Source organism: Meles meles, chromosome 20 (assembly GCF_922984935.1).
Source record: "Meles meles chromosome 20, mMelMel3.1 paternal haplotype, whole genome shotgun sequence".
NCBI classification, from domain to species: Eukaryota; Metazoa; Chordata; class Mammalia; order Carnivora; family Mustelidae; genus Meles; species Meles meles.
In genome coordinates, this window is record NC_060085.1 from 5633151 (window position 1) to 5643913 (window position 10763).

General features: G+C 45.9%; 1 protein-coding gene across 1 annotated transcript; it reads left to right on the forward strand.

Annotated features, from left to right (window-relative positions):
- The first annotated feature begins 6805 nt into the window (after positions 1–6805).
- On the forward strand, positions 6806–10043 carry CD209 (CD209 molecule). Its single transcript, XM_045991381.1, has 8 exons — positions 6806–6931; positions 7081–7155; positions 7285–7371; positions 7860–7922; positions 8252–8329; positions 8507–8658; positions 9123–9235; positions 9618–10043. The coding sequence occupies exons 1-8, from the start codon at positions 6892–6894 to the stop codon at positions 9757–9759; spliced, it is 750 nt and encodes a 249-aa protein (XP_045847337.1). The 5' UTR covers positions 6806–6891; the 3' UTR covers positions 9760–10043.
- Positions 10044–10763: the final 720 nt, after the last annotated feature.

The following is a 10763-nucleotide window of genomic DNA, read 5'->3' on the forward strand; positions in this document are numbered from 1 at the left end:
GGAGATCTACTCGTCTTGCAAACACCCAAGACAAACCTCATATGTAATTCCTTTGCTTATTAGAACTGCCACCTAGCAATCTGTAGTGGACTTTTTCTTTTTCACCCTGCCCTATATGTATGGGAACCGGTTTCAGATTTCACCCGGGGAAATGCCTGAGATTGCAAACCAACAGGAAGGAAAACTGATTAGCAAAAAATGGATAGGCAGATATCAAAAGGACATAGAAGCCAGCATGAAAGACTCACACTGGCCAAATCAAAGACAATTTAAGCATCAAAAATATGGGGGGGGGCGTTGGGAGGAAAATAACATCAGCAAGAATGGCAGAGTAAATGTTGTCCCTCTATAAAAACAAGGGAATAAATTGCAAAATTTGTCAGAATCAGCATTTTAGGACTCTGGAAATCAACCAAAATCTTGCAACAATTCAGGGAGTATTTAGTGAAGAAAAACAGTTGAATCTCAGTAAAGAACAGGGAGCTCAGTGGAATTTTAACTTATTCTAGTTCCAGTCCCTGCTATCCAACTCAGAACAACTCAGAAGTATCCTTTTTTTTTTTTAAGATTTTATTTATTTATTTGACAGACAGAAATCACAAGTAGGCTGAGAGGGAGGCAGACAGAGAGAGGGAAGCAGTCTCCCTGCTGAGCAGAGAGCCCGATGCGGGGCTTGATCCCAGGACCCTGAGATCATGACCTGAGCTGAAGGCAGAGGCTTAACCCACTGAGCCACCCAGGCGCCCCCAGAAATATCCTTGAAAAATAACAGCCCTTGGGGCACCTGGGTGGCTCAGTGGGTTAAGCCACTGTCTTCAGCTCAGGTCATGATCTCAGGGTCCTGGGATTGAGTCCCACATTGGGCTCCCTGCTTGGCAGGGAGTCTGCTTCTCCCTCTGACCCTCTCCTCTCTTTCTCTCACTCTCTCTCTTTCTCAAGTGAATAGATAAAATCTTAAAAAGAAAAAGAAAAAGAAAAGCCCATATTGCTGGTACTGGAGGGAGAAGAACACAGCTGGAGCTCTTGAAAATTCTCATTTCTGAACAAAAGTCATTATTTCATCTGCCTATTGGTTCCCTGGAAGACCTCACTTGAAAGGCTAGTCTTTCAAATAAAGTCAACTACTTTATTTGAACTTGTCCAATGCTAAAAGCCTCTCCCCCACGAACATTTGTCAAATATTTTTAAATGACAGCTGTGTGAGGTAATGGGACAAATAATAACCTAATTGCAAGTCTCAAAAGGAAAATTTAAGGAATGAGATGCCCTTAGGGGCTTTGAAGGCTCTGTGAAAGCAGAAAGTGAAGGCTAAGGCAGAGCTTCAAAGTTTCCGGCTGCACGTTGAAGTTGTGTCTGAACATACAAAGACCCTCAGCAGAGACTGGAAGACTTGTAGAGGCGTCCAGGGAAATGTCTGTCCAACCATCACCTAAGTTCTAAGCTAACTGACTAGAGATTTTAGTGAGCATACATAGCAGAAAATTTAGACTTTGCAGAACTAGTGCAGAAAAGTAATTAAATAAACGAAAAACAGCAACAAACAGCAGCAACAGCAAACCTTTAGGAGGATGGAAAATCTGATTTCCATAATTGTTATATTATTTGAAGTGTCCATTTTTCAACAGAAATATTATGAGACATACAAAGAAACAAGGAAGTATTACCCGTACACAGGGGAAATGACAGTGAATAAAAACTGTTCCTGAGAGAGCACATGTGTTGGAGTTACTAGACAAATATTCTAAGTCACTGTTTTAAAATGTTCAAAAAGCTAAAAGTTAGCATATAGGAACTAAAGAAAAGTATGAGAACAGGGGCACCTGCCTGGCTCTGTTAGTGGAGCTTTCAACTCTTGATCTCAGGGTTGTGAGCTTGAGCTCCACACTGGGTGTAGAGATTACTTAAAAATAAAATCCTAGGGGATCCTGGGTGGTTCAGTGGGTAAAAGCCTTGCCTTCGGCTCAGGTCATGATCCCAGGGTTCTGGGATCCAGCCCGGAATCGGGCTCTCTGTTCAGCGGGGAGCCTACTTCCTCCTCTCTTTCTCTCTCTCTCTCTCTCTCTCTCTCTCTCTCTCTGCCTGCCTACTTGTGATCTCTGCCTGTCAAATAAATAAATAAAATCTTTAAAAAAATAAAATAAAATCCCAAAAAAACCCAAAAGTATGAGAACAATATGTCACTAACTAGAGAATACCAATAAAGAGAAATTCTAAAAAGGAACCATATAGAAATTCTGAAGTTGAAAATTACAATACCTGAAATGAGATTTTCACTAGTAGGTTCAATAGCAGATTTGAGCAGGCAGAAGAAAGAATCAGCAACGACTGAAGATAGATCCATTGAGATTATCCAGTCTGAGCAATGGGAGAAAAAAAGGATGAAGAAAAGTTTACCCTGAGCCAGGGTGCCTGGGTGGCTCAGTCTGTTAAGTGTCTGTCTTTGGCACATGATCATGATCCCAGGGTCTTGGGATCTCCCTGTGTCGGGCTCTCTGCTTAGTGGGGGAGCCTGCTTCTCCCTCTCCTCCTCACTTGTGCTTTCTGCCACTATCTCAGTCTCTCTCTCAATCTCTCAAATAAATAAATTAATTAAATCTTTAAAAAAAATTTAACAGAGCCTCAGAGACTTGAGGGACACCATCAAACATACCAATATATGCCTAATGGAAGTGTCAAAAGGAGAGGAAACATGGAAAGGGGCAGGAAATATTTGAAGAAATGGCTGAAAGCTTCCAAAATTTGATGAAAGTGTTAGGCTACACACTAAGAAGTTCAACAGACTCCAAATAGGCTAAACAAAGAGATCCACACTTACACACAAAATACCCAAACTGTTTAAAAACAGAAGAGAAAGCATCTTGAAAGCAGCAAGAGATAAAGTCTCATTATGCATAAGTGGTCCTTAGTAAGATTAATAGCTTATTTCTAATCAGAGACCACGGGGGTCAGAAGGCAGTGGAAAGACATATTCTAAATGCTAAAAGGGGAAAAAACCCTGCCAACCAAGAATTATATATCTAACAAAACTATGTCATTCAGCCATAGAGGAAAAGTACCAATACATGCTTCAGCATAGAGGGACCTTGAAAATATTATGCTAAGTGAAAGAAGCCAGACACAAAACTTACATTTCGTATGATTCCATTTATACAAAATATGCATCATAGGTAAATCCATAGAGACAGAAAGTAGATTAGTGGTTTTGGGGTATGTGTGAGGGAAGTGGGGATGGGAGTGACTACTTGGTAAATATGGGGTTTCATTTTGGGGTGAAGAAAATATTCTGGAATTATAAAATGGTGATGGTTGGGGCACTTGGGTGGCTCAGTGGGTTAGAGCCTGTGCTTTTGGCTCGGGTCATGGTCCCAGGGTCCTGGGATCGAGCCCCATGTTGGGCTCTCTGCTCAGCGGGGAGTCTGCGTCTGTCAAATAAATAAATAAAATCTTTAAAAAAAATGGTGATGGTTGCCCTACATCCACAACACTGCAAATGCACTAAATGCTACTGAATTGTACAGTTTAAATGGTAAATTTCATGTTATGAGTATTTCACTGCAATCGAAGAAATAAAAGGAATCTTCTAAGATGCAGTGATAGAACACTAGGTGGTTTCTCAAACACACATGAAGAAATAAAGATAGCCCATAAAGGTAACTACATAGGCAAATGTAAAGACAGTACAAATGTAATTTTTCCTTGTAACTCCTTTTTCCCCATCTGATTTGAAAGACAACTGTAAAATGCAGCAATTAAAAGTCTAAGTTGATTGGCACACATGTATGGAGAGGTAATTTGTGATAATAGCAGCATAAAGGGAGAGAAAATGGAACTATATAGGAGCAAAGTTTTGTATATCATTAAAACTAAATTGATATTAATCCAACCTAGGTTGTTATAAATTAAGATGTTAATAGTAATCCCCAGGGCAGCCACTGAGAAAATACTTTGAAAGTATATAGTAAAAGAAATATGAGAATTAAAATGATACATTAGACAATATCTATTAAACACATGAAAAGATAGGAGTGGAAGAGCTGAGGACCCCCCCCCCAAAAAATAGGACATACAAAAAACAAATATCAGAATGGGAGATATAAACCCTACCTTATCAGTAATACATTAAATATAATTGAACTAAACTCTCCAATTAAAAGGGAGGGATTGACTGTGACCTCAGCTGCAAATTCTTGCTAGACACGTCTCCAAAGACAAGAGAAACAAAGGCAAAAATGAACTATTGGGACTTCATCAAGATAAAAAGATTTGCACAACAAAGGAAACAGTCAACAAAACCAAAAGACAACCAACAGAATGGGAAAAGATATTTAAAAATGACATATCAGATAAAGGTCTAGTATCAAAAATCTATAAAGAACTTACCAGACTCAATGCCCAAAGAACAAATAATCCAATCAAGAAATGGGCAGAAGACATGAACAGACATTTTTCCAAAGAAGACATCCAAATGGCCAATAGACACATGAAAAAATGCTCAACATCACTTTGGCATCAGGGAAATACAAATCAAAACCACAATGAGGGGCGCCTGGGTGGCTCAGTGGTTAAAGCCTCTGCCTTCGGCTCAGGTCATGATCTCAGGGTCCTGAGATCGAGCCCCACATCGGGCTCTCTGCTTGGCGGGGAGCCTGCTTCCCCCCTCTCTCTCTGCCTGCTTCTCTGCCTACTTGTGATCTTTGTCTGTCAAATAAATAAATAAAAAATCTAAAAAAAAAAAAAAAAACCACAATGAGACACAACCTCACACCAGTCAGAATGGCTAAAATTAACAAGTCAGGAAATGATGGATGTTGGCAAAGATGCAGAGAAAGGGGAGCCCTCTTACACTGTTGATGGGAATAGAAGCTGGTGCAGCAACTCTGGAAAACAATAAGGAGGTTCCTCAAAGAGTTGAAAACAGAGCTACCCAATGACCCAGCAATCACACGACTGGGTATTTACCCCAAAGATACAAATGTACTGATCTGAAGGGACACCTGGACCCCAATGTTTATAGCAGCAATGTCCACATCAGCCAAACTATGGAAAGAGGCCTCATGTCCATCAGCAGATTAATGGATAAAGAAAATGTAGTATGTGTATACAATGGAATGCTACTCATCCCTCAAAAAAACCTTGCCATTTCCAATGATGTGGATGGAACTAGAAGGTATTATGCTAAGTGAAATGAATCAGTCAGAGAAAGATAATTATCATATGCTCTTATATGCAGAATTTAAGAAACAAAGCAGGATCACAGCGGAAGAGAGGAAAAAATAAAAGCAAAATCAGAGAGGGAGACAAATCATAAGAAACTCTTAACCATAGGAAACAAACTGAGCGTTACTGTGGGGGAGGGGGTGCAGGATGGGGTAACTGGGTGCTGGACGTTAAGGAGGGCACGTGATGTTATGAGCACTGAGTGTTACATGCGATGGTGAATCACTGACTTCTACCTCCGAAACTAATAACAGATTATATGTTAATCAATTGAATTTAAATTTAAAAAATTATAAATTAAATAAAGTGATTGATCAATAGGAAAAAAATCTACCTCATTCTCTGAAGCAAAAAATGTAGCCTGAGGTTAAAAAAACATATAAATTGCTTGAGACTAGAATTAGTTGTTCACAGAAAAAGAATATCCACACGGTCACAAGCGCATTAAAATGTGCTCAACATCATTAGTCATGAAGGGAAAATATATTCAGATCATAATATCACTTTGTATCCATTAGGAAGGCTAAAATGAAAATTAAGAACGATACCAAGAAATACATAAGAATTAGAACAACCACTTAGGACAATTTTTTGGCAGTATTTACTAAATTCGAATATGCATGCATACACTGTAATCCCAAAATTCCACTCCTCAACGTATAGCCAACAGATTTATATATATATGTGCACCAAATAACATATTAAAAAATCGTCACAGTCTGCTTGGCGTGAAGTCCGTTTGGGATTCCTTCCCCTTCTCTCTCTCAAATAAATAAATACTTAAAAAAAAAAAAGGTAGAGATTGACAGAATGGACAAAGTTGATCCAATTATATATTGTCTGCAGGAAACTCACTTTAGATAAAAAGAGAGAGAAAGAGAGAAACATACAAGCCATTGAATTGGGTAGGAAACCAGGAGTCCATACATACATAAATTGAGAATTTGATACGCACAGTTTCAAAGTGACGCTCTACACTCTACTTAGTAATTACAAAGCAGGAAAAGAGTAATTGCTTAATGTGGTGATTAAGCAGGGACTCAGAGGTCTACCTGCCAGGGTCCAGCTCTGAGCCTCACCACTTCCAAGCTGTGTGACCTCAGGCAAGTTGCTTCCCCTCTCTGTTTCTCACTTTCCTCATCTGTCAAACACGATACTCACTGTTATCTTTCTCCTAGGTGTCTCGCGAGAATTGTCAGTCAAAGACAACCAGGAACACACCTGCAGTCCAACAAATTCAGATTTATTACTTGTTTCCACAAGGGAGAACACACCCCGTGGGAACCAAGAGGCACACGTAAGGGCTGTTACGACCCCATGACTAGCCCACGGTATTAAACCTCACAAGAACAGCGTGAGGCAGGGTAATCGTCCCATTTCACAGGCGAGGAAACGGAGACCCTGACAAGGCAAGGCCAATGGTCGCAGGACTAGGAAGGGGAGGGAGCAGCGCCTCCGGACACCAGAGTTGACCAGCTTGTCCCCACCCTCACGTCCCCTCTACTCGTTGTGTCAGCACTTCATTCTTCCACCCACTGTTCTAGGGGGAAGCAATGTCCTGTTTCTTGTTCTTCCTCCTGAACCGGGGAGGAGCGTTCCCGAGGACGGGCTGTGAGGGCAGCACGTGGGGTTATAAAAACCATCCTCGGAAGAGGAGCCGGAGAGAAGAGGAGAATGGCGGAGATGTGTGACTCCAAGGACCTGGGGGGCCCCGGTGAGGCTGGGCCCCCCACTCAGGGGTGATGGTAGGGAGGGCAGGATTCCAGGGTCCCCGGGGTGAGTCGGGGCTGCCCCCCTGCCCCAGCTCAAAACACGGCTTGGCAGGCTTCAAGAGCTCAGCTGACTGTGTTCTGTCCCGTTCAGAGGAGGAGATGTTTGGGGACGGGAGAGTAACGAAGAAATACACTGGCCTATTCAGGGGCTCAAGGATCTTGCCAGGTACCGAGGGGGGCGGTTCCAGGGCAGGCATCTGGGGAAGGGGCAGCTGGGGGGTCGTGTCCAGCATGGGTGTGGGGGGCAAGGTCTGTCCCTGAGAACCTCGGCTCTACCCATTTGCTGGTCCTGCAGGGTGTCTGATGCGGGCCCAGCTGCCCCTACTTCTTCTTCTCGTCTCCGTGGGCTTCTTCCTGCTCCTGGTGGCCACCCTGGTCCAAGGTGAGTCAGGGGCCAGTCTTGGAGTCTTGGGGCCCGTAAGGTGTTTGTCCTATTTCACAGTCCCCAGACCCACTAAGGCTTGGGCCTTTGAGTTCCACGCCACCTGCTGTGTGACTGTGGGTTGGTTAGTACCCCTCTCTGGGCCTGTGTTGTCGTCATCTGGGAGATGCAGCCCATCTTGCTCCACAGAGAACTTAGGCTCCCAGAAACCTTGAAACCAGATTCAACACAGAGTCAGGCCTACAGCTGGTGCTGATAAAGAGAACTTCTCGGGGCACCTGGGTGGCTTAGTGGACTGGGCCTCTGCCTTCGGCTCAGGTCATGATCTCAGGTTCCTGGGATCGAGTCCCACATCGGGCTCTCTGCTCAGCAGGGCACCTGCTTCCCTCCCACTGCTTCTCTGCCTACTTGTGATCTCTCTCTCTGTCAAATAAATAAATAAAATCTTAAAAAAAAAAAAACAAAAAAACTTCTCTGCTCTCTTGTAGTGTCTAGCATTCGCCAGTCGCTGCAGAAAGAGAAGTGGGACCATCAGCAGAGCGCCAGCCAAGGTGAAGGGCTGAATGCAGGGTTTGGGACCAGGGAGGGCTCAGAGGCTGTGCGACTTTGGATGAGCCCCCGCCCGCCCCCTCCATCCCATCACCCCTCCACTCCTCCGCCCTTCCGACCCTGACCCTGTAGGGTTGAAGTTGGGGAGGAGACTGGATCCCTGGAGGAGGCCCTGGGGGCAATGTCGGCAAGTCACTCTCCGAGACTCTGTTTTTTTATTTGCATAATGGACTCTTGGGGTCACTGTGGAATCTACAGATCGGTTCTCAGGGGGTGCTGTCTGCACTAAGCACACACTAGGTGCTTCCTAATGGAAGTCTCCTTCTCCCAGTGGGTGTGTCTCAGAAGCCCCCACGATCAGACCTGGACGAGATCCTCCAGCAGCTGACTTGGATGAATGCCACCCTGGGTAAGAGTCAGACACCACAGGTGGGGCTGGAACTCACTTTCTCTGGCTCCCGCCCCAGGAGGGCAGGGCAGGGCTGGGATCTGTCCCTGGGACCGAGCTGACAGCTGAACAGAGGGTTCTCCAGAGCTGACGCGGGTGCTGGGGGCCTGTCCGCCCTGCCCCCACTCTCCTCCCCAGCTGGCCTGTGCCGCCCCTGTCCCTGGAAATGGGAACTCTTCCAGGGAACCTGCTACTTCTTCTCCCAGACCCAGAACGCCTGGAAAGATGCCGTCTCGGGGTGTCAGAACTTGAGGGCCCAGCTGGTGATCATCAACAGTACGGATGAGCAGGTGGGCCCTGTCGGGGGCGGGGCCGTGGGAGTGCCAGCAAAAAAGCCTTCTGTCCTTCCTCTGTCCTCCCAGAGATGGAGGCTCTGCGGAGCTGGGGAGGGGGAGGTGGGCAGGGAAGGCTTCCTGGAGGAGGCCCCGAGGTGGGCTTGGGAAGGTCATGTGAGAGGACCTGCGTGGCAGAAGCCCACTGTGGACAGAGAGGGGACTCCGCGCGCTCCCGAACCATACCTGATGTCTCCCCAGACACAGTGAACACAGTTCCATGTGTGTGTGCACATGAGCACACAGCCACGGCACACACGCACGTGTGAACACGTGCAGCTGGAGTCAGGGCTACAGGCTGGACCACAGGAGATCTTTCGTGGGGGCGGGGGACAACCGTGGGGATGCGGGCAGGCAGGGCCCGGTGACATCTTGATGCCCCTCCCCCACCCCCACCCCCCACCCCCCCACCACCGCCCCAGAAATTTCTGAAGTCTTGGAATACAAAAAACAACCAGCGCACGTGGATCGGCCTCAGTGACCACCACAATGAGGGGTCCTGGAAGTGGCTGGACAACTCCCCCGTACAACTCAGGTGACCCGCTAGAGGACATGGCCCTGGGAGTGGGGGTGGGGCGTGGGCAGAGAAACCCAAGCCAGGGGCGCTCAGATGCTTGATTGGAAAACATCACCTGATGAGCTTGGTGGAGATGCAGAGTCCTGGTTCCATCCCAGCCGGGAGAGTCGGACTCTGTCATCCTAGGCATGGGCCCGGGAGTCTGCCTTTTTTGCTTTGCCAGAGCTGATTCGATGGAAGGGGTGTTTGAACCCTCATTTTGAAAGCAGCACCTCTGAGTCCTTACCACTCTCTGGCTGGTGCTTGGATTTTTAGTGCCCAAAGCCGGGGACCTGCTCTTGGGGGGCGGGGATGGGCTCCGGGTGGGGTAGGGGGCTGATAGCTTCGATGGTGTTCACAGCTTCTGGAAAGAAGGGGAACCCAACAACCACGGAGACGAGGACTGTGTCGAATTGTACAGCGAAGGCTGGAACGACAACAGATGTAGCTCGGAAATCTTCTGGACGTGTGAGAAGCCCTCGTCCCCCTGCCCTGGCTCCTGAGGGTCCATGCTCTCCCCTCCCCACCTGCCTCCAGAGATCAGGCAGCTTGGGCATGTGTTCTGCTTGTTTCTCTGGCCCCATTCTTTCTGCTTCTCCCTCTGGTGATTTGCCATCCTCCTCCTGCGTGGAGGTCTTAGTGATCCCCAGGGAGAGTCAGAGACCCCTTCTCCTCTAAGACCTGTCCCTCCATAGGGTAGAGACCTCTCCCTTCTGTTGATGGTCTCGACCCCCCCAGCCCCCCATGACATCCCCTTAATAAAGTCGCATATGGCATTATGTGCCTCATGGAACTTATGTCTATTTTTTAAAAGTTTTTATTTACTTATTTGAAAGAAAGAGAGAAATAGCGAGAGAGAGAGCACAAGCAGGGGGAGAGGGAGAAGCAGGCTTCCCGCTGAGCAGGGAACCCGATGTGGGACTCCATTCCAGGACCCCAGGATCACGACCTGAACTGAAAGCAGACGTTTAACCGACTGAGCCACCCAGGTGCCCCTTATGTCTATTTTTTGAAACTGTTTAAGTTACTATAGTTTTACACTATATCCTATACTTCATATTTCATACTATAATTTTATATATTATGTTTGATACTAACTAAAACATTGTTGTCTTTCAACACGTTTCTCTCTACTACTGTGTATTTTCTTTTTTTTTTTTAAGATTTTGTTTATTTATTTGAGAGAGAGAGAGATAACAAGAGCAGGAGAGAGAGGGAGAAGTAGGCTCTCTGCTGAGCAGGAAGCCTGATGCGGGGCTCGATCCCAAGACCCTGGGATCATGACCTGAGCCGAAGGCAGACACTTAACCGACTGAGCCACCCAGGAGCCCCTTGTATACCTTATTTGTCAGATACAGTTTCGAATTAATTTGTAATTTTGGTTGGGAATGTACATATATACATATAGATATGTACATGTCTGTCTGTCTGTCAATCTACGTGTTCATTCATTCCTGAATACATCATCTCATTACAAGGTACCTTTCTTTTCTTTTTCTTTTTAAAG